This window comes from Asterias rubens, chromosome 3 (genome assembly GCF_902459465.1).
Source record: "Asterias rubens chromosome 3, eAstRub1.3, whole genome shotgun sequence".
Taxonomy (NCBI): domain Eukaryota; kingdom Metazoa; phylum Echinodermata; class Asteroidea; order Forcipulatida; family Asteriidae; genus Asterias; species Asterias rubens.
In genome coordinates, this window is record NC_047064.1 from 5,936,338 (window position 1) to 5,962,801 (window position 26,464).

At 38.0% G+C, this 26,464-nt stretch overlaps 1 protein-coding gene across 1 annotated transcript in view; it reads right to left on the reverse strand.

The window, feature by feature from the left end:
• LOC117288001 (macrophage mannose receptor 1-like) overlaps window positions 1-25,003 on the reverse strand; it is a 55,154-nt gene extending 30,151 nt beyond the window's left edge. The window contains exons 1-25 of the mRNA XM_033768667.1: window positions 24,958-25,003; window positions 22,108-22,256; window positions 21,518-21,636; window positions 20,824-20,954; window positions 19,851-20,068; window positions 17,741-17,826; window positions 16,279-16,391; window positions 15,635-15,764; window positions 14,823-14,905; window positions 13,950-14,069; window positions 13,365-13,436; window positions 13,042-13,074; window positions 11,390-11,548; window positions 10,364-10,452; window positions 9,123-9,276; window positions 8,158-8,595; window positions 7,637-7,675; window positions 6,858-7,031; window positions 5,848-5,964; window positions 4,996-5,109; window positions 4,036-4,272; window positions 3,316-3,531; window positions 1,610-1,770; window positions 678-788; window positions 145-263 (exon numbers count right to left, since the gene is read on the reverse strand). Of these exons, the coding sequence (XP_033624558.1) occupies window positions 145-263; window positions 678-788; window positions 1,610-1,770; window positions 3,316-3,531; window positions 4,036-4,272; window positions 4,996-5,109; window positions 5,848-5,964; window positions 6,858-7,031; window positions 7,637-7,675; window positions 8,158-8,595; window positions 9,123-9,276; window positions 10,364-10,452; window positions 11,390-11,548; window positions 13,042-13,074; window positions 13,365-13,436; window positions 13,950-14,069; window positions 14,823-14,905; window positions 15,635-15,764; window positions 16,279-16,391; window positions 17,741-17,826; window positions 19,851-20,068; window positions 20,824-20,954; window positions 21,518-21,636; window positions 22,108-22,256; window positions 24,958-25,003 (3,428 nt within the window). The remainder of the gene's footprint in view (window positions 1-144; window positions 264-677; window positions 789-1,609; window positions 1,771-3,315; window positions 3,532-4,035; window positions 4,273-4,995; window positions 5,110-5,847; window positions 5,965-6,857; window positions 7,032-7,636; window positions 7,676-8,157; window positions 8,596-9,122; window positions 9,277-10,363; window positions 10,453-11,389; window positions 11,549-13,041; window positions 13,075-13,364; window positions 13,437-13,949; window positions 14,070-14,822; window positions 14,906-15,634; window positions 15,765-16,278; window positions 16,392-17,740; window positions 17,827-19,850; window positions 20,069-20,823; window positions 20,955-21,517; window positions 21,637-22,107; window positions 22,257-24,957) is intronic.
• Between the last annotated feature and the right edge of the window lie 1,461 nt (window positions 25,004-26,464).

The window sequence follows — 26,464 nt, forward strand, 5'->3', positions numbered from 1 at the left end:
AAACAATATCTTATCGAAGATACCAGTGAGGAGAAGGTGTTTCAAAAATCTAAGTTTTCAGCCCCGGTCTAGAGAGGAATTCGAACAGGGGTCCACAGAGATCGAAACTTAACCATCAAGTTAACCTGAATATACATGTATTACCTATCTCTGACGGCTATAAGATGTGCTCCTACTGCTGCGCAGTCATTGTTGGCCTGGTCCCAAGACACTTCTGAAGCATCTTCAAATTTATAACAGGATGACTCAAAGGCGACCCAACCCTTCAATATACAAACACACAATGAAATCAGCACTTCCTGGATGAAGCTATGAGGCTAATGTCAAAACATTCTTCTAAAACATGAGAAAATTTGAATTATTTTACATTGTCATGACCATTGTCAGGGTCGCATGCAAATTGACCCTTTATAAAACGGAGCCTAAATACTTAAAAGGAATTGAAAACTTAACTTCAAAGCAAATTTGTCTACATGATTATCCTTTTTAATAAAAAGAGATGGATGTGAATAAAAGAGTAGCGATGACTCAGTCTCAAGTGAACTTTGAAAACCAATGTTTTTGGTCTTCTCAAATATATCCTTGCCCAATCTGGTTTTCCCAGTTAGAGTATTCTCCCACATCTAAAAAATTAGGAATAGCCCCTAAGTTTGCTATTTTCGAGTGTAAGCTCTTACCGAATCACAGCCATTTGGAGTGATAGGAAATTGAGTTGGTCCCAGATTCTGCTTCATCTGTTTACAGATGTAATGATTACGATCCTCACAATCCTGGTCGTTCCATGTTCCCTGAAAGGTGGTGGAAAAATAACAAGATAAAATTTATATTCATTTTGGTTTTACCCAAATACACTGATGTGCGTAAGCACTGTATATAATACTCAGTACTTTCTCAAATTTTGTGAACAAAATCACAGGCATATTTGGACAAATGGTGGGACTCGAACCCTTAACCCTTGCAATTCCAGAGCAGTGTCATACAAACCAGACCACCGAGACTGCCCGGTAGCAAGAGGCATTGCGAATCTGCAATGATTTAATAGACATTAAATTTGCAAATTTAACATCTATTTAAAATAAAACATTTCTACATCAGCTCAGTATATACTGCCCTCTCTCCCAGTCCACACATGGCACATTTTCATATTTTTTTGAAGCTGCTTACCAGAAAATGCTGCTCAGGAAATTTCTTTGCTGAGCAAGAAGTCAAGTTGGGCACCAGTTTAAACCTTACAAATAATATTGGCTGGTAATCTGTTTCTGTTAAGTATTTGTTTTCTGTGCTTACCAATATTTTATTCTTACAGGGGCCTAATTTCATAGAGCTGCTTACGTAAGCAGGAAATATCACTTACTGAGCAAAAATAAGCAGGACAACAGTCACAGAATGTGCTTGCAGCATATAGTATTTTGTCTTGTAATCTTATTTTGGTATAAGCATAATTTTGTGTGCTTTACTTTTAAAGCGTAGTGCTTCTGTGTCCCTATGAGCAAAAACCCTTGTGTGTTGTGTAATTGACAATGAAGTAGCAGAACACCAGACAAAAAGAAGGGGGCTTGTTGTGCCTCAGTTGCCTTAGCATCATTATGGACTACTCGTCTCTACTTACATCTGTGTAGATCTCCACGCAATCTTCATTCTTGCCTTCGTAGTTGTTGGGTTCGTTGATGGCCCATTGTGTGAAGGTGACCGGTGAGCGGTCTGTCCATTCGAAGGTCAAGGATGAAACGGTGTCGCTCATGCCAGACCATATTTGACCAGTCAGCCCATCTGTGGATTATTGTCAGTGCATACTCTTTTTCAAAATTCATCAGACATTAAAGTAAAGAAGATTTGCGGTGACACCGTGTCAACTCTTTTTCTATGTGAGTGGTGGCTCTGACAAAAGCTGATTTCTGCTTAATGCATCGATCATTGAAGTCTGAGCATTTTCTGGAGAAAATAAATCCTGCAGAAGACAGACAGAGCACACTGATCGAAACCATGGAGTACAAATCAGCTCTTCTCAAAACTGACCACTACTCACAAAATATATATTTTACATGGTGTCACAACAATGTGACAATTATTGCTTTGTAAAAAGATTGGGAAGGTGCGTTTTGCTCTACCAACCAGGCTCCTAGTGGATGATAATAATAATAATAACAATAATAGCCGTATTTATAACGCGCCTTTTGCCAAAGGATACAAAGCGCCAGGTATTATTACTACAAGGTGTGGGGCAAATTTTGAGATATAAGACCTGATCCTTAAGCACCATGTAATGTATAAGACCTGATCCTTAAGCACCATGTAATGGTTTACAAGGTGCTGTGGCGCAATATGCTGCCAATCCAGCCAGGAACACCGGGGCGAACCCCTTCTCTTTTCGAAAAGTGCACTGGGTTCTTTTACATGCGTTTACACAACACATGGGACCAACGACTTTACGTCCCATCCGAAGGACGAAGCAATGGTTATATGTCTTGCTTAAGGACACAAGTGTCACGGCTGGGGATTCGAACCCACACTCTGCTGATCAGAAACACCAGAGTTTGAATTCGGTGCTCTTAACCGCTCGGCCATGACACTTCCATGATACCATGACAACATCCTTACAGACTCTAAAGGAGGTATTCTAATCATGATTCAACCCCAGGAGTAGGTGGCAAGGTGCCCCATGGTGGCAGTTGATTTGGGTTGATAGCCCAAATCAGTGTGGCCACCTTTGTGTGGCTACCATTGGCCATGTGATACATGTATTAAAGGGAAGGTACACGTTTGGTTATTACTCAAAACAAATATTAACTTGAAAACTGACTTTGTAACGAGCATTGAAGAGCTGTTGATGGTACTAAACATTGTTAGAAACGGCTCCCACTGAAGTAGCATAGATTTTGAGACAGAGGTAATTTCTCACTAAAATAATAAAATACGTCGAGCTAGAAGTCTTTTATTCTTAACTGAAAGCACACAAATTCGTCCAACAAGGGTGTTTTTTCTGTCATCAATTTCTCGAAACTCTGATGACCAATCGAGCTCAAATTTTCACAGGTTTGTTATTTAATGCTTATGTTGGGATACACCAAGTGAGAAGACTAGTCTTTGACAACTACCAAAGGTGTACCTTCCCTTTAGGTGATCTCTAATAAAATAAAATAAAATTATTTAAAAACATTAAATTAATTTCATCTGTCATTTCACCTGTCATAATTACCACAACGTGGATATGCATGTCAAAGAAGATGCTATGTATTTGAGCAAATAAATTTACGGTTGAAAAAAAATAGATATATAATTAAAATTAAAAATGGCAAAAAGGAAACAGATACATACTCTCTAGCATGACAGAAACGATATAATTATTCTCATTGCTGTCGTGGATGGAGATCAGATCCGCACTCATTCTTCTGCAGTCCTCAAGGGCTTCGGTCCAGGTACCGTCTCCTGGCTGGGCCTGGTAACAATAATCACCGTAGGAAGTCCAACCAGCTGGGCATCGGTAGCCAGGGGCGAGGGTAGCGGGTTGGGTAGGCGGAGCTATACCAGGAACTGTGATCAAATCGGTAAAATGGTCATTGCAAGATCAGTATGCAATGAAAGATATTCTTCGTCGATTTTTTATTATACATTTGTCAATCGAAATTGAGAATACTTTGTACTTACTCATGAGAACTTTTGAGAGAGTTATTATTTTTTTTTTTTTTTACGGGAAATGTCAATGAAAAGTTGAGTCTTGTTGCTGTATATCGTTTAAAAGTCGTGCTTAGAACAGCAATCTTGTGCTACACCATTGTTTATAAGGGGAAACACCCCTTATACTTGTGTATATCAATTCGTCTCCATATGCCAAACGAAGCTAATTTTCCATTTTATGGATATTAGGCCTGCATTTGTTCAAACTACATTTGTACAACACATGTAATAGACCATATCAATTCAGTGATTATCCCGTATGTTATGCATGTGCACTATTTGATGGATATATTCAAATTTCACAGCATCATTGAGAAGTAAGAGTCAATTTGTGTATTTTTCATATAGATGAATACTAACCAAGTTGATAGTAGTCAACTCCAATAGCTGTAAACAGTCCATTCACACTGTCCATATTCCTGTCGCTCAGCGCACAAATCTTTGTATTCTTATCGTAGTCAAATGACAGGCAGACAAAGGAGGTTTCCATGACGCAGCGCTTGGCGCACTCCTCTGGGTAAATATTGGTGATGACGAGAACGTCGACATCTTGGAGGTAGGAGTTAGGGATGACGGTGAAGTGGGACACTAAGTAACCTGTAGGAATGAAGAAATAAAGGACAGTTAAGAATTAATTATAGTAAATAATGAACTTGTGGGTACAACCTTTTATAAATCTCTTTTGTTGGAGTGCTGATTCTGAAAAACAGCTGGTGTGGTCTTGACGTTTCGAACAGTATACTCTGCTCGTCTTCAGGACAGTTAGTGTCTGGGTTGATGGTGAAAAGTGGGACAAAATTGACTGGCCTTGGTAACATTCAATATTTACAGTGGTAGAAGAGTAAGAGACTGGGAAGACTTGGAAACAGTGATGAACATTCTCGTTGGGAGCATCTATCAAAGTTTTGTGGTGATGATGATGATGGAACTCATTGCAACTATGAGGATGATGATTATAATCATGCTGGTGGTGATCAGGGCCGACAATGATGGTGGGTGGAAGAATGAAGCGCTCAGGATTGTGGCAGCAACCAATGTGTGACGATCAATGATGTGTGGTGATCTCATTTATAGTGGCTGGATTAGGATCACAGTGATTTTGATGATACTGGTGATGTGATCAGTGATGATTGTGGAAGAGTAAGCGTGGATGAGAACCACGGTGAATATCATGCTGGTGGTGGTCAGACATGGCACTGATGTTTGTGGAAGAGGTCATGATGATCAAAGCGGTGAACTGGTTAGTGACAGCGTGGTCACAGTTGTTACGTTGAAAACCATTGCCGTTGTCTCCAGCTCCAATGTGCTGTAACAACTCACCATCTTTCTTGCAGATGTACCCCATTGTCCGTTCACAGGGGATGTCATTCCATCTACCGTTGGAAGTGTACAGTTCGCTGCAGTGCTCACCGTCTTCGAAATCATTGGGCTCTCCTGTTGAAACAAAAGAAAACAGGGTTGACACACAAACCAAGTAACAACTAGAAATACTTTCAGGTGAGGTTTGCAGTAGCACCATTTGCAAATCTCTTTTGAGTAAAGTTGGTTCTGAAAAGAACCAATGGTTGATAACTCAATGTTTCGATCAGTATGCTCTGATCGTCTTCAGGAGATTGCTTGACTCTGATGTCGTATGTTGTTTAACAATCTACAGGTGTAAAATTTGGTCCTTTGAAAAAAAGTAGGAAAATCTTTTTTGAGCACAAGGGCCAACCTAATTGATCATGGTGTATGGTTTATTATATTTTTCAGGCTATTTCATCACTTTTTTCCCCAACTTTTCTAAGGGCAGCAAAATCTTAAATCAGACTAAAGTAGAAAGAATATATCATGCCTAATTTTATCATCAATACAGCTTAGAGCAAGTTCGAGTGGGCACAAATAGTTGACCCGTGGTTGACTACTGACCAGCAACGTACATCCGCAATGACGCACTCACTAGACTCACTCGAACAAGTCAACCTTACACATGTTAGAATGGAACATGCTGTTGGGACCAGTGAAGAAACCATGGCCTCGATGCTGTTTCCAAATGGTCGACCACAGTAGTCAACCAATGGTCGACCAGCCTGGGTTCGAGTGCATTTGGTCCACCTTTAGCTAACCAGCGCGCGCACACGAACTTGCTCTTATGAAGACTGGTAACCACAGCTTCTAGGTGCACTTGTTTACCTGCATTCCAGTTGAGGAATTTGAATGGTGACCCGTCACTCCAGACCCATCCACCATTTGCAGAAATGTCGTTAGCTCCAATCCACGCAGAGGGCTCACTTTCAAACACCAAACGAGCTGTAAATAATGGAGAAATTTTAAAGTGCAAGCGTTGGAGATTATCTTTAAAAACATCCAGGCGCAAGTCTGAATCTGCCTTTAGTTGCTCACGCCTGCCACAACAATTAGACTCCAGTAATAAACCACATTAAAGGGAACTGCGTCTTGGTAATTTGGGGTTGAACAAATTAACGACAAATTGACTAGAGTGGAACTTGAACCTTAAACCACATGATTGATGTACCAGCACTATACCAACTGAGCTGTTTTGACTGGCAACCCCAAACAAAGATATTTACAAAATAGTAAGACCGCATACATTGGGCTAGACAGCTCAGTTAGAGGGCCACAGGTTATTCTGGAGGTCACAGATAACATCCAGCAATAGAAGAAAAATTCTTTGTCAATTCCCCAAAAAGTAGAATCATCAGTGTACATCATGAAAATACATCACATTAAAGGATTTGGGTAACACAAAACACAATGTCCACAGATTTACATTAAATTGACACCGTTTGAAGATAATTATAGAAGAAAGCATACCACAAAAAAAAAAAGGTTAGTTGCTGAGGTGCTGTAGTTTTTTGAGAAAATAGTAAAACAATTTCATGAAAATATGCTACCACATGCTAAAATAGTTTTTCGTCTCATGATCGCTGCTGAGACGTAAATTATTTTCATGGCATTGTTTTACTCATTTCTCAAAAACTACAACACTTCAGCAAGTAATATTTCTATTATTTCTTTTTAAACTGTGTAAGTTTAGTGTAAATCTGTAGACATTGTGTTTTTTGTCCTACACAAAGTACATAGACCCTTTAAAATACCTGTTATTATTACTGTTCTTTCTCTCTCTAGAAAAGTGTTTCAAATTTATGGTGTACAACTATAAATCATAATTCAATACCTACCATTGATGTAAGTCTGTTCTGTTGCACTCACAAAGCTGATGAGGTCACCACCTCCCAGCATGCATTGCTCTCTTGCATCGGCCCACGTCCTATAGTCCGACATAGCAAACCAGAAGCACTGACCCAAAAGCTCAGCATATTCCCAGCCCTTACCACAACGAGCGTCAAACGCAGCTGTCGTGGGGGGAAAATAGCATCAATTTATAAACATAACATAACATACAGCAAACACGATTTCAAAAGAATACATTTTCAAAAGATTCAATGAGAAATAATTCTGTCAGAACAACCAAAACACAAAAGAGAGGCTTTCATGAACACGGTGTTACAAGCAAACCCAATTATTAAATTATACCTAAAAGTTTCCAAAGAAAATCCTAAAATAATAGCAACCATCCCATCCCAAACTCACCAACAAAGAAAAAAAAAAAAAAAGCAAAACAAACTGAACCAAAATAACACAAGCTAAGGGATTGTAACCTAACGATGCATTGAAACACATTGTTTCTGAATACTGGTTTAAGTTAGTATTATCATCCATATCTAAGTGGAGTCTTCCTGTACATATTCGCCAGGCTAGTTCTTTACAATATGTTAAGTCTCTACTGAAACTTATTTGTTTGAAGCAGCTTATTTGAAATCTGCCTTTTAGTAATTGTATATTGTATTGTCATTGTGTATTTTATTATTCTCTCTATGAGCTTTAGAGGCTTTTTGCACTTAACAAATGTCTTTATTATTATTTTTATTTTTAGAGACATTTTTTAAGTCATACTTACGAGTTGGCCGTGGCACTGGTGTTGAAGCTACACCGGCAACTACAAGACAAAAAGAAATTATTTGTGACACATTGTTCTTTGTCAGAACAACAACAGCTCAAAAGAGAGGTTTATCACGAACAACGGCAAACCTAGTTACTACATTGCATCTCCACCATACAAAGTTTCCAATCATACTTCCCTAAAAGTTTTTTAAACTTTTTATTTTGACACAAATCAGAAGTTTGAAGTGAAGGGCATGTCTTATCTTCTACTATGAACAATTTATCATTCAGGCCGTGAGTTTCATCTTTGAACATGATGAAAGGGCAAGGCCATTTTTATTTTGCAAAGGGCACTTCCATTGGAAAAACTTGAAGTCAATGGTCAACTTTCGAAGGGCACCAAGGCCAACAGCAGGGGATTGACTCCAGGTCTGACCATTTTCATGAAAAGAAGGTCTTGCTGAGAAATCAAAGAAAAAGAAGGTCTAGAATCCCAAGTTACAAAGCAATCAAACGACAAACCATCCTCAAACTTACAAAGATTGCAAAACTGGAACTGGCCGCTGAACCCGTATCCCGTAGAGTAACCAACGTACTTCACGTCCAAAGGTGAGGGGTCCGTCCACGTCATAAACGCACTCTGACCCTGCCTTCCCACGTCCAGCTTTCCTGTGGCCAGGTCATACTCGACCCAGAAGCCGCGGAATTCTTTATCGCTGAGAAAATTAGGCGTGCTGATGTACACCTCGTTAGTGGGACACTGGGCGCAGCGTCGGATGGCGGAGTTGCTGTTGGTCCAGCCGCCGATGATGATCTCGTACATGGCCGGTTGGTTACTGCTTGCTGAGCTGAGACCGATGTGGACGTCGCTAGCAGCCTTGACCTTGAATTCTACTCTCTCTATGTTGGCCTGGGACGGGTGGTAACGGTAATAGTAGTTCTCATCCGTTGATGTAGAATCCAGTACTTCACATTCTGTAGGTTTGAAAAATTAATGAATTCAAAATTTTATATTCATCTTTCATCTTGTTCACTGACATATGCTAGCACTGTTTACTCAGTACTTTCCCGAGTCCCATGAAAAAATATCACAGGCATGTTACTCAGGTGGGATGCGACCCCATGACCCTTGCAATTCTAGAGCAGTGTCTTACCAACTAGACTATCGAGGTTGCCCGGTAGCTAGAGGCAGTTTGAATCCTATGTTTTGGCAGCGGGTACCGCAACGATATCAGAGATGCTAGATTTGCATCAGGGATAAAGAATATTAATTTTCATAACTAATTAACCCGAGTAACATGCTGAGGTCTTGAATTCAATTCAAATGTTTTAGTGAGAAATTATCCTTTCTCAAAAGTATGTTACTTCATAGGGAGCCGTTTCTCACAATGTTTTCATTAGCTCTCCATTGCTCCTTACCAAGTAAGTTTTTATGCTAACAATTATTTTGAGTAATTAACAACAGTGTCCAGTGTCTTTAAACATGACCTTTAACCTCTCACCTTTGTCTAACTGGCATATGAAACCAGAGTTAGTGCCAGAGCACACCAAGTCATTCCAGGTTCCAGCTTCTGTCTCCCCTGGGCGGAGATGAACACAGTCTTCACCACTACCGTAATCGTTGGGCTCACCCACATTCCAGTTGGTAAAGTCTAACTGTGTAGTAGAAAGAATTAAACAAAATCCTGTCAGATGGATTTCTCTCTATTTAAGTCCAATTTAAAGTCATGTTTCTTGAAACGTTCTTTCTAAATGTCAAGTGCCACGTTTTCCTCTTATTTTTACCATTCATTTTCTCTTTGTGCGCCTTTGGGTGTCTTTATTGACAGATTTTGTGTGCGGTATAACTTTTAAAAAAAATATATATATAATTACTACGTTGATGGACAAATTCACAACACTGTCAATCTCCCGACGATGATTAGAGCAAGCTAGTCGAAACGTTGAGACCAATTTAAGAACTGACTCCACGGTAGTGCAATTAATTATGATCCTATAAGCTATAGTTGTAGTCCAGTCTATTTCTATACCATTCGCCCAGGTAATAGCTAAAAAGCAGGACAGTTCTTTTCAGAACTGAGAAGTCTCCAAAACACCCGATAAATTCTGCTCTGCGGTAGTAGAATAAAGAAAGACAGTTCTTTTAGAACAAACTCTACCTGGTAAGTAGATACACACATGGTGTTACTGCAAACCAAATATATAACAACACTTTGTTTATTGCTTTGCTTTGTCTTGCTTTTGCATATTGCAACATATTTTATTTGTCTTGTGCTCCGTTGAGCGGGTGCACTGGGAAAGCCTTTCAACAGTTTTCTTAGATTTTAGGCAATTCCTCAGGCCTGCATCTCTGTTTCAGTGGTGTGTCTGGGTTTTGCATTTTTGTTAAAGTATGTCTTGTTTCTAGATCCAGAAACATGTGTCAAATATGACACACAAGACACAAAAAATTATTACTCACGTTACACTTTTGAAATTTTTTTAAATGTGAGTAACCAACCAATAGGTCTTTATAAAGAACCAAAACTACTCAAAAGAGATTTACACATGTGACATGGTGCTTTTACACCTGAAAATGTGTAAAGATGATAAGGAATATCAATTCCTACCTTCAGCTCCCCCCGGCTTATTTTCATCATAAATGTTTTCTTCTTGTAGCCCCTAACCAAAATCTTTGTTCGGGATGAACTTATATCAAAAATAAAATTGATAAATAAAACAAATAAAATATTTTTAAGCTTACAGGTGTTTTGTCAACCCACTCAAAGATGCCTTCGTTGCTGCGGTCATGTAATCCAATCCATAGATTGGTATTACTCATGGACGTTCTCACTGTTGACAAAGATTAACATAATTATTTGCCAAAAAAAACCTTGGCTTAAAACAAAACAAAAAAAAAACAACATTTTTAGATTTTAGATTGCATATTCCTATTCAAAAATTGTACTTAATTTGTTTATTATTCTCCTTTTTTTCACCGATATGGAAATAAATGTTGATTGAATTGAATTGAAATTTGATTATTTTCCTGCGTGGATGTATTCACTCAGAATTTTCGGTGATATCTAAAAATACGCAACCATTTTTTGGCATGTTAGTTGTATTTTATGAATCTACATTCATATAAGATTAAAACAATCCAACAGTTCGAAAAACTTAAGGTATACTTTATCTTTAATAAGCAGAGCCATGAAACTGGGCCCAGGAGTGAGGGTATGAATAGCAGAGCTGCTAACATTTGCATCTTGCAATCAGGTTGTGTACATCAATCAGGGAGATTTATAAGAATCACATTGGTCATAATGTGGAAATAGTTTCAATAATCAGGGATATTTTCAAATTTGTTCATCTGATTATATGGAAAGGTCGGTATATTTTAAAGGCAGTGGACACTATTGGTAATTACTCAAAATAAAACCTTTCTTGATTACAAGTAATGGGGAGAGGTTGATAGTATACACACTGTATCAAACATTGTGAGAAACAGCTCCCTCTGAAGTAACATGGTTTTCGAGAAAGAAGTATTTTTCAAAAAATTTGATTTCAAGACCTCAGATTTAGAATTTGAGGTCTCAAAATCAAACATCTGAAAGCACACAACTTCGTGCAACAAGGGTGTTATTTTCTTTCACTATTATCTCGCAACTTCGACGACCGATTGAGCTAAACATTTTCACAGGTTTGTTATTTTATTCATATGTTGAGATTACACCAAGTGTGAAGACTAGTCTTTGACAAGAGTTTGCAACCGTGGTACAGTTTGACTTACATGAGAGGTAAGACTGCACCTCAGCTGAGTGGATACTGGCTAGTTTGGCTCCCTTGGTTTCACATCTGGTCTCTGCATCATTGAAGGACGTCTGGGTGGTATCCACGAAGAAACAGAAATCACCAAACAAGCTCCAGTCAGTTGGGCAGTTACCAACCCCTGGTGAAGAAGACAGACAAAAATTGAGAAAAGAAAAACTCATATAACTCATTTAGCAGAAAAGATTAGATGATTACCGATTTTGATGACAATAGACTGGCAGCAGACTTACCAGGTAAATCCATTGTTCTCAGTAATGTGTGCATACTGATCTCTATTGTACTATAGATCAGTGGCATGCTCAGATTTCTGTAAACGGATGGCAATTTACCTGGTAAGTCTGCTGCCACCTAGTGTTCAAAAGTCTCTTATTCAGAAAGTTAATTTTACTAGAACTATCTCCTACTCAATATATGTTGGATTTGAAACTTGACAAATGAATGCAATCTAGGTTTGTGGTAACACCTTGTTATGATCTGTATGAGTTGTGGTGGTTCTGAAAAGCGCAGGTGGTTTAACTCAATGTTTTGAACACTCATGTATGCTCTGATCGTCTTCAGGAGAATGCTGGACTTTCGCAATGCATCCTATACCGTGTGTCTCAAAAAAAAGAAACACACTTTTGAAACGACTGCCGAATAAAAAATATATGATACTGTGGGGAAAAAGGTTTGGATGTATGGATAGCTATTGGACTCAACTTTCATATGACACAAAAAAGCCTGAACAAAATTCATGCTTGGGTGAGCACTGCTCTCTGAAGAATAAGTAGCCGACATCTTGGAGTGAAAAAGCTTCAGGAGAATGCTGGACTTTCGCAATGCATCCTATACCGTGTGTCTCAAAAAAAAGAAACACACTTTTGAAACGACTGCCGAATAAAAAATATATGATACTGTGGGGAAAAAGGTTTGGATGTATGGATAGCTATTGGACTCAACTTTCATATGACACAAAAAAGCCTGAAAATAATTCATGCTTGGGTGAGCACTGCTCTCTGAAGAATAAGTAGCCGACATCTTGGAGCGAATAAGCTCCAAAAAACTTACCTCTCACTCATTGGAAGGCTACTTACTGCGCAACCTACTTTTCATACCCTTTACAAAAATGAGCAGTGCTCACCCAATCATGAAATATTTTCTGACTTTTTGGTGTCATACGAAAGTTGGGTCCATAAGCTACCCATACATACTAAACATATTACCCTAGAATCAAATATTTTTTATTCGGCAGCCATTTCTAAAGTGTAAAGTTTTTAGAGACACCCTTTGGTGATCAACGCATGAAGTGTCAGAACCACCACAAAACTCATGAGAGATTATTTCACAGTATTACAGAAAACCTTACACATCCTCTAAGTATAACAACTAATGGCAGTGGCCAAGGGCAGCACCAGCAGCACCTCATTTGTCCTGATGCCATCGAACTGATTTGAACAGTTTGAACAAGTTCTTTTTAAAAAAGTGCAATGGTTTATATGTGTGTGATTAGATTTCAATGAAGTCATGCAAAGTTTTAAAAGAGCTACTGTATATAAGATGGACATCACATGAAGTCTCAACTATGTTTGAAAATAAGTACAGTTTCTGTAAAGTGTTAGTATGTCTACTTACCAGACATTGGATCCAGTGGGAATACTTGTTGACCTGAGGAAAAACAATAAATCGGCACTAGAAAGTAAACTTTGCAAACGCCCCTTAGATAAAAAATAACTTCATCCAGAGAATCCCAAATGACCATTGATGAAATTGGACGAATGTGAAAACTCATGGAAAATTGTGTGAAGGCCTTGGTCCCCGGAACCTCCCAGATGTTACAACTCCAAAAGGATTACAGACTCTTTGCATCATCAAAAATACAAAACTAAAGGTTTAGACAATTATCAAAAGTAAACCCTATCTTAAAAAATAATGATAACATTAATCTGTACACATACCAACTGGGACTTTACAAATAAATGATTGAAGAAGAAAGCAATTTGCTGTGTCCCATCGGGCAGCACTGTCACCTACAGAAGAGGGGAAAAAAGAACAAGTAATAAGTTGAAGCTTCTGCATGTTCTGTCAAATAAGCCATTTGCGAGTTAGATTTGAATAGTCTTGTACAATGACTTGCTTTTAGTCAGAAGTAACCGCTTACATTTAAATTCCTCAGACTACAGAGACAGTTGCTTAGTCATAATACAGAGACAGTTGCTAAGTCAAATGGTTTGAGGTAAGCTTTTGTATAGCAACCTCCAGATGACCAAACACTGGTACCATTGTTCCATACACATTCATTCAGAATTGTGTATTTGGGTTCACCGTCTCTCTGGTTTCTCTCCCCTAACTCTCACCTCTGCGGACCTTTTCGATTCCTTCCTGATTACATGGGTTTTCCCATAAGGGGATTTCCTCCCACAGAAAACTAAACATTTCTTCTTGTTTCCTATTCATCATGTTATTAACACTAATTGTGCTGTTGGATGTGTAATGAAATAAAGTTCAAATAAAAATAAAGTAGCAAATTAGAAAAAACTTACCAAGGTAGATGGTTCCACAGTCCGGTTGGTTCAACGTGTCTACAGGCATTCCTGGATTCCAGTTATTGTAAGACACTGATGCACCATCAACCCATGCAAACTGACCATCCAAGCTGTAATCTAACAACAAAATACACACAAAATAACACCAGTACTTCTCTTCTGTCTCACCTGTTTGTTTTCCTTCTAGTTTCAATAAAATAAAAAAAAATTCAAGGTTGAATTGCAAACAGGGGGATTTCGTTATTGTGCTATATTATTCTATTCCAGTTTTAGGTTTGTTGTTGATTTTGCTGTTGTTGTTGTTGTTGTTGTTGTTGTTGTTGCTGTTGTTGATGCTGTTTGTTTCTTTTATTTGTTTTTTTTTTCGTCAGGGGGTGTGGGGGAGGGGGGCTGTGTACTTTTCCAATATTTACTTTACCTACCACATCTGAGTGTTTTCAAGCATAGTTAAGCGCATTTCCACATAGCTGTTTGTTTTAACTTTTCGATTATTTTAAGGTAGTTGAGCTTTTGCTAAAAATTTGAAAAGGTTGAACTGCTTCAAGGTCTTGCACTTTAGGTGACATTGTCACAGCAGTGCTGTAGGCTCTGACGCTGTTGACCTATGTCCAATTTCATAGAATCCTTCAGCAGAAAAGTCTGTGTAAGCGCAAGCATTTTTAACAGGTTAGCAATATGTATATTTGCAATGTTAGGTCATTCTTTTGATCACAGTAAGCACCGAAAGGTTAAGTTATCTTGCTTCTTCCTGTGCTTACTGTTGGCAATGCTATAAAGGAATAGAAATTGCACAGAGCAAAAACAAATCAGCCATTATGAGCAGTCCTATGAAATAGGGTCCTGCAGTTTGATTGAGAAGTTTTGTTATACCTGATATTCCAATCCAGATGTCAGTGACGCCAACCCCTGTCAGATCATCAAACTGGCGGAACACAAAGTCATTCTCATCATCACTGAAACATTAGGGGAAAAAACAAGAATTATAAATTGAATAATGTCAACAAAATAGTAAATAAGAGCATTGCCATATACATTTGTACCATTAAAAAGTTAGATAATTAGATATTAGTTTCAATAACTGCTTTTCAGCAGTAATTGAAACATTTATCTTAGGACTCAAATAATTTAGACAATAGATGAGCAAATTGTTTTGTTTAGCCCCAATGCAAAAATTAACATTTATTAATTCAGTGCGGTACCCGCTGCTAAGAATTCAAACTGCCTCTAGCCATCAGGCTAGCGTGGTGTCCTAATGGCAATGCAAAGGTCATTGGTTCGAATCCCAACTGAGTAATTTGGCTGGTTTTTGTTCACAGACCTCGGGGAAGTACTGAGTATACAACGCTTAGTGTGAAAGTTAAAACCAAATGACAATCTTTATCCCCGACGCAAAATTAACATATCAAATCCACTTGTGTCTTATAACAAACTTTTATTAACCCATGAGATGTTTGTTTATTTAATGTCTTAAGTGAAAGTTTCATCTTCATTAAAGACCACATATTGAAAAGACAGCCATGGTATTTGATCATTGGAAACAAATTTAGAATATTTTAATAGAGTTCAAGGGCTGACTTAAATGTACACATGGTGTAGGCTTTCATGAATTTGTCAGGCTATCTAATCACAATTGTTCAGATTTATACAAGGGGAAAGAAATCGGAACTGGAGCTAAAACTTACCTGAAGATGGATGCTAAGAAAGCACCTTGTGCCTCACAGTTATGCTTAGCATCAGTCCAAGTCATCGCTGAGTAGGTATTAAACTGATAGCATTGACCACCATGGATTCTCCATCCAACAGGACAAGTTCCTACACATCAACATAAAAGATTTAGTATCATACAAAACAGTGCACTGTACAGGCAGTGAGGTTGGTATCTTTCCTCGCCTTCCACCTCTGGAACCCCTGTTTAAATCCCAACTGGAGCTTTCTATCAATCAATATAACATTTAGATTTAGGTTTTCAGTCTCTGTCTGACTGCGTGGTTTTCCCCTGGAATATATTTCTGGGGTTTTCCTCCTACATCAAAGATGATAATTTCCTTAGTTTTGGGGCTGGTAACCTATTTTTGCTTATGATAATATTGTGCTTAGCAAATTGGGCAAAGGCCAACATGTCTTAAAGCTGCTGAGCAGAAAATGGTGCTTAGCACATTTTTCAGGTGTAGCAATTCAACTAGCAGGGAACCAGTCACTAACATGGTAACTTGCCTGGTAACTACTTTCTGCCCAGCAAAATTTCCTGTGCTAATAATTTATTCTGTAGCAGGTTTATGGAAATTTGGCTCAGCAGTAAACAAATTCTGATACACCCCCATCTTACCTTCATCTTTCTCACAGATGAATTTCCGTTGTGAGGTACAAGGGGATGTACTCCATTCTCCATTGGTAGACATGTCTAGGATACCAGCACAGTTACCTCCCAGAGAGAAAAACCTGATTCAATATTGTGTGGAAATTTCAATAAAGGTTTAGTTCTTCCAAAAATAGAGAGTAATATTTGTTCAAGGTGTGGGCTACAAACCAACTATTTTTCCAGGGGCCATTTTCACCTACTCCTGGGGACCCCCTTCACAGTCCATATGGATTTAAGTTTGGGTATCATCCATCAGATGCCTTGCTGGTAGAGCAGAAAGCACTATCTTCCCAATTAAAAACATACTTAAGATGACACACAACACACAACTTAGCTTAAATGGTAGACAATGGTAGTTTTAAAGAAAAACTTGTTCATCAATTCTTTACATTTCCATACAGAAAAGGGTTATTTTTCTAGTAAAACTTTAAAAGCTGTTTGCTTAAAATGTAAGAACTGAACTGTGATAATTCTTTTGAAAGTTTTTTTTTTCAAGAGAACAAGAGGGAAACAATCCATGTATAAACATTAAAAAGCATCTGGACCAGATTTTTTTAAGGTCGTTTAATAATAATAATATTATCGAAGTCTTATATAGCGCACGTACCTACCAAACAAGGTACTCAAGGTGCTGAGTATACAGTGATAAACTTAGAAAGATAGGTTATTGCAGTGATGAATTCTGAGACCCAATTATGTAGCACCTTATGGGTTTACAAGGTGCAACGGCGCATACAGCAGCCACAGCCAAGAACACCAGGGCGAACCCCTTTTTTTTTTTTAGCTGCACTGGGTTCTTTTACATGCGTTTCACAACACATGTGACCAACGGCTTTACGTCCCAGCCGAAGGACGAAGTAATGGTTAAGTGTATTGCTTCAAGACACAAGTGTCACGGCTGGGGATTCAAACCCACACTCTGCTGATCAGCCAATGGAAAAATATTGTTATCGTTTTTGGGTTTTTTTTTTTCTAAACAAACAAATCCATGGAAAGCAGATGATGAACATCAGAAGTAAAAAAGTTTTTAATTTATTTAGATTTTTTCAGCTATTCATTCTCAAAGTACAGAAAACTTTAAAAAGCATCACTGGAAAGAATATAACAAAATCTTGGGATGTGCACAATGTCAAAAAAAAAAGGGGCATAATAATTGGCCCTTGAAAAAAAAGTAAGAACACTTTTATTGAGCACAAGGGCTAACCAACTTGATAATATAGTGTAGTGTTTTACAGACATTTCAGGCTATTTAGTTAAAGTTTTTCTGATTTTTTCAAGGGCAAAAAGAAAACAGCAATCAGACTAATGTACAAAACATGTATATATAATTTTAAAAAAGATACATATCAAGATGGCAAGAATTAACAAAAAGGTACTCAAACAAGTTTAGATGAAATTCAAGTATGGTGCAGAAAAAAACAGAACGTACTGATTGTCAGGTTGTCCTGGTGCCCAATTGGTCATACTTAACGCTGATCCATCAGGCCAAGTGTAGGAACCAGCTACATTACTGATCTAAAAGTTTGTAAAATAAAATAAAAAGTATAATTAACAATATCTTAAACATTTTGAATAATGGGATGAACTTTAATATAAAAAAAAGGATTTGGAACTTTCCATGGTGGAAGTAAAGGTTTGTGGTAACACCGTGTGAATAGACCCTTCCCATGAAGTATGTAAATTGCACATAGCGCGTGCGCACTAACGTTTTGGTTGGAAAAATGAGGGAACATCGCGCTGTTTTGTACACGACTAATGGCTGCGTGACGCAGACGCGATTGCACGTCTCCTCAGTGCACAACTCTATGGCGTTTGCCAATCCAACGGGGTCTGTACGCATGCGTGAATGTAATTAGCATATATCATGGGAAGGGTCCATTGAGTAGTGTTGGTTCTGTAAAGAACCAAGTTGACGCCCCCAACATAATCTATCAGTCTGCTCAGAGGCAGTACTACAGCAGCATCGAGCAACAGAGTCCAGCATTTTCCCAACAGAGCATACTGATCGAAATGTTGAGTGGTCAACCATCAGTTCTTCTCAGAACCAATGCTACTCAATGCTCAAAAGAGAGATTTTCTCATGTTACCACAAATCATTCCCAAGTGGAAAAAGAAGGTTCTTTTTGCTCTAAAAAAGTCCTTGTCAGGGTTTAAAGTTCAAAAGGAATTCAAATAGACTATAGCTTAGCGCTTATATTAGATTACAAATATTTGTGTAAGCCCTAAAATATTATACAAATATTGAATGCATTTGAGTGCATTGTCAAAGAAAATAATCAGAAGGAGAGAAATCTTGACTATTCCATTTCCAGAGACTTCACCTCGAAAAAAATCCTTTTCACCTAAAAGAATTTCACCGAAAATAAGCAGGGGGTCCTTGGGTCCTAAGAACACAACGTTTTTAAGTCCACATCGTGTGAAAACAAAGATGCTCAATGCTTGCTTTTTCAAACTGGACAGACAGAACATTTCATAATGGACAAACCAACAGATCGCCTATTTAACCCCTGTATTTAAACTAATTGAGGGTTGAACAACCAAAGGTTTACTAGAGCGGGACTTGACCCCATGAACTCCGGTTTAACGCCCAAAAGCCCTACCAACTAATTTATCGAGACATAATGTTGGCGGTCTCCCATATGTTGTCAATATCTTTGTTCAGGGGTGCCGGTCAGAAGCCATAACATGGTTTATAACTTGATCAAAGTCGCCTCCCCTTAAGTGGCTACCATTTCCCAGGTTATATCGTAACGTTGGGTGTGATCCCTGGTTACAGGGAATTTAACGGTTGTATGGTTTCTGACTCGCACCCTCGATTAACAAAATAGGGAGACCATCATATGGCTAGATAGCTCAATTGGTAGAGTACCAGCTCATTAAATCAGAGGTTCAAATCCCACTCTAGCCAATTTGTCTGTGTTCAACCCCAATTTGTTAACAAAATTCTAAGTCGGTTCTTCTTGTGGTTTAAAGAAAAGGTGTAATAACCCGCCCACATGGCGCTACGTAAATAGAGTAGGTCTCATAATATAAAAACGTACAGTCCCATATATCTTGCAGGAATTTTTTCTAATGTTAAAGCGCCTTGAGCGCCCAGGTCAAAATTCCAGTTGAACCTAGTTAACTGGGGTCAACTGGTTCAACTGGATAGTGACCAAAGTCGTCCATTTTCCATATTAACCAACTGGTTTGGACTAGGTTTAACTGTGTTCAACTAGGTTTAAATTATAAACCAGTTGGTGTCTGTCCATTTTCCATATTAAACCAACTGGTTTTAACTGTGTTTAACTAGTTTATCAACTGGTTTTCAACTAGTTCCAGTTAAACCCAGTTTAACTAGGTTCAACTAGAATTTCGACCTGCTGGGCATCATTGAGTCTCTGAGTGACGGATAAGCGCCGCTTTATAAGAAGCTACTATTATTTATCATTGTTATTATTATTATTATTACTATTATATCTTGGTATTCAAAAATGACGGAAACTAAACCAGAGGAAAAGCTGAAATCGATAGCTTTCAATCAAAACAAATATCCTCACCTTATCGGACGCGCCAATCCAGATGGACTGAAAGTTAGCCTGAACCTGAAGCCTAGCTACATTCTGTTCCTCGTCAGTCTGTATGCTGATCAGGTCACCACCTAGGGTCTGGCAGTATCGCCTAGCATCGTCCCACGTCGAGTCCCAGTTCTGATACCTATGGCACTTGCCACCAGCCGAGACCCAGCCGTTGGCTTCATCACACTTCAGGGGAATATCTGGAAAATTTCAAATAAAACAGAAAAGAAATAAGGCGCTGGAAAGGTAACAAAATATAAGTCTGGACCAGACAAAAAATTCACATACCAAAGTATTAAACATTTAAAATAGTTAAATAAACTAGATAATTAAGAATACTGACAAAAAGTTACAATGTTAAAAATCTTGTTCAAAAAAGATGAGACTTATAATAAGTTCAATACAATGTTAAAAAATACTGTTCAAAAACAACAATTCTAACAGCATTTTCATTTTACAATGTTAAGAAATACTGTTTAAAAAGATGAGTCTTAAGGCGAGACTTGAACAGCTGGATGGAGGGCGACTCTTTGATGATCGGTGGCAATCCGTCCCAGAGTTGCCTACGGTATAAATTCAGCCCTTGAATTTCACTCTTGGAGGGGCACAGCATTTTACCTCTGGTAAGGGGGCACTTCTACTATGAGAACAATTTAAATTTGTATTGGAAATTTGCAAAGGGCACCACAGCAAAAGACAGGGCACCTTTTCTTTTCGATATTAGTGCACTGTGGGTTTTTTTGGTGCATCAAACAACACACAGGACCAACGGCTTTATACCCCATTCCGAAGGCTGAAGCAACATGGTTAAGTGTATTGCTTAAGGACAACAGGTGTAACGACTCTCGGAACCCCCACTCTGTTCAACAAAAAACACCAGAGTTTGAATCTGGTGCTCTTAATCGCTAGACAATGACACCCCACAAGACAAAAATAGAATAACTTGCAAACTTACCATTCGGTCTTTGGCACAAAGTGTGTTTATTTAAAATGCAAGATAAATCCACCCATGTCCCATCGGCTCTCAGTGCAGCACAGTCCTCTGAACCATCAGGATCGTTAGGATTGTTACTCATCCACAGAGTGCTGTCAAATAAACAGTAATAGTACTCAAATTTACATCATGAATATTTCCATTAGGATCATATCAACTGAGGCAATATACAGGCAACCAGTTAAGTACAAGGTCTATTTCAAAATAATTATTTGTGTTCCTTTGTCAGATTTTGAAGGGTTTCAAGCAACTGTAGAAAGGCAGTTGGGTTGGTAATTTCGACTTCTATATACAGAACACTTCTCTAAATTATCAAGGCAAATTCTTTATTGTTGTATTCCATCCTAAAAATGTAACGTCCTCATGTTTCAACCCTGAAGCAGAGTCTTCCAACCCTGAAGCAGTGTCTCTTTTCACAAAGCATAAGTGTAGTAAACAAATGTTCAATAAGATTGAACACAGTTGAATTGTTGCGTCAATGTCAAGAACTGCTGAACATGGTTTTGCTCAGGCTGTATATGAATGGCAGATACAGCTATAGCTGTTGCTAAGGGTGTTGCTAGGAACTTACTTAACCTGGTTTCAATTTGAGAAAGAATTTACTTCTTGATAAAAGCTACTGAAAAATTGAAAAAATCAAATATTTCAAACTCACTCAACAGGAGCAGTTAACGCTGTGCCATCATTCCATTGAAATGTTCCCTCTGTCTCAAAATCATTCAGTCCAATCCAGGCAGTATTCCCTGCTTGCTGCGTGAATGTCATCAGAAATGTCTGCCAATAAAAACAAGAATAACACACAAAGACAATGAAATAATGATGAACCAAAACAATTGAGAAAGAGTTTACTATGAATTGAAGATCATTATTATTACAACTATAAAATTCTGGTAGTGAAACAAAGAATGCCTCACGAGACAACTTAATCACTGTAGCTCCAAGTGTGAACCTCTTATCAAGGGTGCTTGCTATGTGAACTCTTCCGTGTGCTGGGTTCTTTCATTAAATTCTGGAGATTTCTCGGTTCTAAAAATAACTGTCCTACTTGTTAACTACTACCTGGGCGGGAGGTAAGAAATCAGCCAGGATTACTACTTTCGCTTAGTGGATCGAGGGGACTTCCCATTATTAACTTCACTCCTTCGGAGTGAGATTTTAATTGGTCTCAACGTTTCGACTAGCTTGCTCTAGTCATCGCCATTGGACTTTCTTTACATTGTTCCTTCAATTTAGCAAACTCCTTACATTCATCTCCACGCTGGTGATGATGGGCAAGTCACCCTGCTGTGCTTGGCAAGCCAGCCTGGCATCATACCAATTCCTCCAGTTAGTGTAGATAATGAAACAGCTATCTTGGTACATGGTCCAACCACTCGGGCATCTCTGAGCGAAACCTGGAAATGAATAACATGGAAACTTGAGATGACACCTCATCAAACTTTTCGAACACATAGATTTTTAAATGAGTTTATTTTACAAATAAATAATGCATGATTCAATAGGGTTTTTTATGGAACTTTTTTATGCATCATGCCAGCATCTTATGTCTTAAGATGTAAATGACCATGTAATGATGAAAGACGGAACTCAATGTACTTGCAGCTAGCAGGATGGGCCAATGAGTGGCCTCCTTTGGCCTCTAGCCATAGGCAGCATACTCAAACGATGTCATGTGCATACATGTGCATGTAAGGTTTTTTTTGTTTTATTTTTAAATAGATACTTGTGTTCCTTAGTCTATTTCACAGGGTGCCAAGCAACTGTAGCAAGACAGTTGATTGGTCACAGTACCTTCTACACAGAATACTTCTCTAAATCTTAGGTAAATTTCTTTGTTTGTCTTTTGCACAAAATTGTAATGCCCAAACGATTCAACCCTTTGAGATCAAAGACTCTGCCGATATAAACTTTTGAGAAAGACTCCCCTAGGGTCAAAGGATGAGGCAATTAACTTTGTGCATTTATACCACACATCGCTTTGGCTGGTAACAGCGTGCAATCATCTCATTCCTTTTTTTCTGCTTTTAAGGCTTTCCTACTGTCTAAAGACACAATTGTAAGTATTGCAAATACAAGTTATAGAATCACAAGTATATAAAAAATAAAATCAAAGTATAGTATTAAATCATTGTTTCGTTATTTAAAGAGGATTTCTAAACAAGGACTGGAAAAAACAAGTTTAAGAAGTTTCAACTTGAGGATTTGAAAGTCGGCCAACAAAGCTATTACTGCTACGGTTCAAGAAAATCTAAATTACCTTCAATATAAATGTAATTAATGACTCCTTCATAGTCTTTGCCCATTAAAGAAGCAAAAAAAAAAGAATTTACCAAATTCAGCAGGGAATAAGTAATGACCCTTTGTAGTGTGCCTAATCATCACTCAGTGTCCAATGCAAACAATTGGGTTATATAATCTTTTATTGGCTCATAATTTAAATCCCCCTTCAGGGTCTCATAAAACAAAATGCACACAAGATAAAGAATTGCTCTGTCCCAAAAACTACCCTCGGTCCGCCCCTACCCAAGCCCCCTTCAAATTTTGTTATCAAACAAATACAACCTTGTAAATTCAAGCATGATTCAAGGCAATAAACTTACATAAGGTGAGCTTTGATCGGGCGAGTTGGGTCTATGAAAATCGTTTGAAAACCTTTGTTATGAAATGCAATAGGTTGGGAAGATGTTTTAAAAGTAGAAAAATAATGATCCAAACAATAATTCCTTGAAACTGCGTGGTTTTCCTTATACGTCGTCGACTAACACGTCATGCCATTTTCTGGTGTCAAATTCTTGCCCCCCCCAAAATGGCTGACTGTGTTAGTATACAAAATAAAAGGAAAACCACGCAGTTTCAAGGCATATTTGTTTGGGTCATTATATTCTACTTTTAAAATATCTTTCCAACCATATGCATTTCATAACAAACGGTTTTCAAACGATTTTTCATAGACCCAACTCGTCCAGTCCAAGGCAACGTGTCACTTTAAGTGATCAAAGAGCTATTCTACATGGTTGTACCCGCAAGTTTACTATTTAGTAGTTATAGTTACTTCTTCAATGATCATCCTTTATATTAACCAAAGTTGCAACCCACAGAAGTATATCAATTGAGTTGTGTTCAACATAACTAATGTTCTTTTTGTTTCAACAGTTTTAGAACAGACTATTAAGGAGAACTTTGTCCTATTTAAAAGACTAAATCAGCTTTGAATTTGGGTTTTTAAGTGCATAAACACAGAATGATAAAAGTGTACATTTTTAATGCACAATGTCTTTCATAAATGATACAACTGGTGCTGAAAATCAGGTAGGACTTGTTCATTTGATTAGATATTAGCAAAAGCAAACACAATACAACATCTCAAAAGGGATACAAGGTGAGGTACCATAATGCTGGCAGCCATGCCAGAAACACTGGGCAAACCCCTTCTCTTTATGATAATAAGTGTGCTGGGTTCTACTAAATGTACATGCATTACACAACACACTGGGACATCCCATTAAATGGACTGAAGCAATCGTGGTTTTTTAACCACTATTGCTTCGGTCCTTCAGACACAGGTGTCAAGACTGGGACTCAAACCCACACTCAGCTGATCAGAAACACTAGACCTTGAGCCCAGTGTACTTGACCACTGGATTCTTAGACACACCACAAAGACAAAACCTAGAGGAAAAAAAGGAAACCAGCTGACACGCTGATGAGAAGTTGCATGCCTAGCAAAGTTATTGAAGTATTTCAGACAGAGAACAAAATGGAGATTTAAAAAAACTTGTAAACAAAGAAACAAGTTTGAGATGAAAGGATCTCAGCACAAAAATGTCCAATCACAACTGGGCCTACCTGTTTCATTTAAAGCTGAATTTAGCATCATACCCTTCTTAAAAGTTGTTAATCGATGGTGACATGGTCTGGATCATTAATTCATCCCAATTTTCCTAGTTTCAAGTTCTGGCGAGCTTGAAGCTTCAAATTCATGAACTGAAACTTTAAAAAGTTAAGTAAGTAAAAACACTATTCTTAAGCTGTCTGGCCTAAAATGAAACACAAATTTTAAAATCACATTAAACAAAAAATCAAAATCAAACTTACCCGTTGGTGTGACCACCAGCAAAACTGAGAGCAGGAACCAATTCATGGTTTCTCCACCCCAAAAATTGCACAAAATCTTCAAGAATTGGACACCAGTGGGAGGGAGAAACTAACAAGTTTCTTTCAGTCTAATACCCAGAAACCCTGGGAACTCTCTTGTGGGAGGTACACCTGACCCAGGAATGACTGGAAAAATATCCCAGGAGGGAATTAACTTCTTGGTACTCCCCCAGTGATTTCTCTGACATAACCAGAATCCGTTAAGTAAATAACCAGTGATAATCAATCAGTTATTTAACCTGATATCGGGGGCTGATTACTTGACCAGTTGCTACTCAATCGGAGAGTTCTCTCCTTTAAACAGAGTGGGTGTAGACACAATGATAAAAGGAGGGGTATAAAACTTAACATGTAGGGGGGCTTCACATTCATGAAAGGGGTGCTTGAGGGTACATGGAGTTTTTTGTTTCCATTTGATGATTGGATAATTTGTTTGTTTTATCTTCTTCTTTTTTTTTTTAATTTTTTTTTTTTTTTCTGGGGGGGGGGGGGGGGTACCAAGTTACATAAAAACCAAAAATAATTTTACCCTAGCAGAGTCTTTTTCAAAGGCTAAATGACAACACGACAAACATTTGAACAGGTAACTAAGTGCGGTTACATAAAAGTCACGTTTTCAACTCACGTGAGGATTCACCTTATAAAGAATGTGGTTATGAGTTGCTGAAGATATGATTTGAACAGAGGGTTTATATGTAAACACATACCGGGGGTATAAACTAAAACATGGAGGGAACGTACAAAGAACTTTGAAGACAAGATATTATTTTTGTTTTTATTTGATGATTGGATAATGTATTGCTTGTTTTGGGGTGGTTTTTTTTTCGTTTTTTTTTGTGTTTTTGTTTTGCGGAGGGGTGTTTCTTTGTTTCTTTGTTTTTTAGTTTGTTTATTGTTTTTTCTGGGTTTTTTTTTTTGGGGGGGGGGTGATACTTCATAAAAAGTCACATCATTCAAAACAGAGAAGGATTCGCCTCATACAAGATAAGGTAAATGAGGTGGTTGAGTATAAAAGTTTTATTTTGGTGGGGTGCTTAATTTTTGTTACTTTGTTAGGGGGGGGCAGGGTTAAAGCCAAAAATAACATAATTTATTACAAACGGTGGTCTCGTTTTTGAGATATTGCCGAACATCCAAAGCGAATAGTCCACGCGGTAAGAATGAATCCCTTATAGTAACTCACAATCTGAGAAGTGTTACTGCATTAAAACTTATTAAAATGTTGAGAAATAAATCTGCTATCTTTTTACATTAACCACATTACTTCAATGTGAACAGTTTCTCAAAATGCTTATGATACTATCGAAAGCTGCTGTAGGCTTCTAACCAAATGATTTTATTGAAATTAAATTTAAGAGTGATTACCAGATGTATATACCTTCCCTTTAAATATTGCCCCATCAATCCTTATGGGCTGACAAGGTGCAAAGTTCATTGCAACAACCTT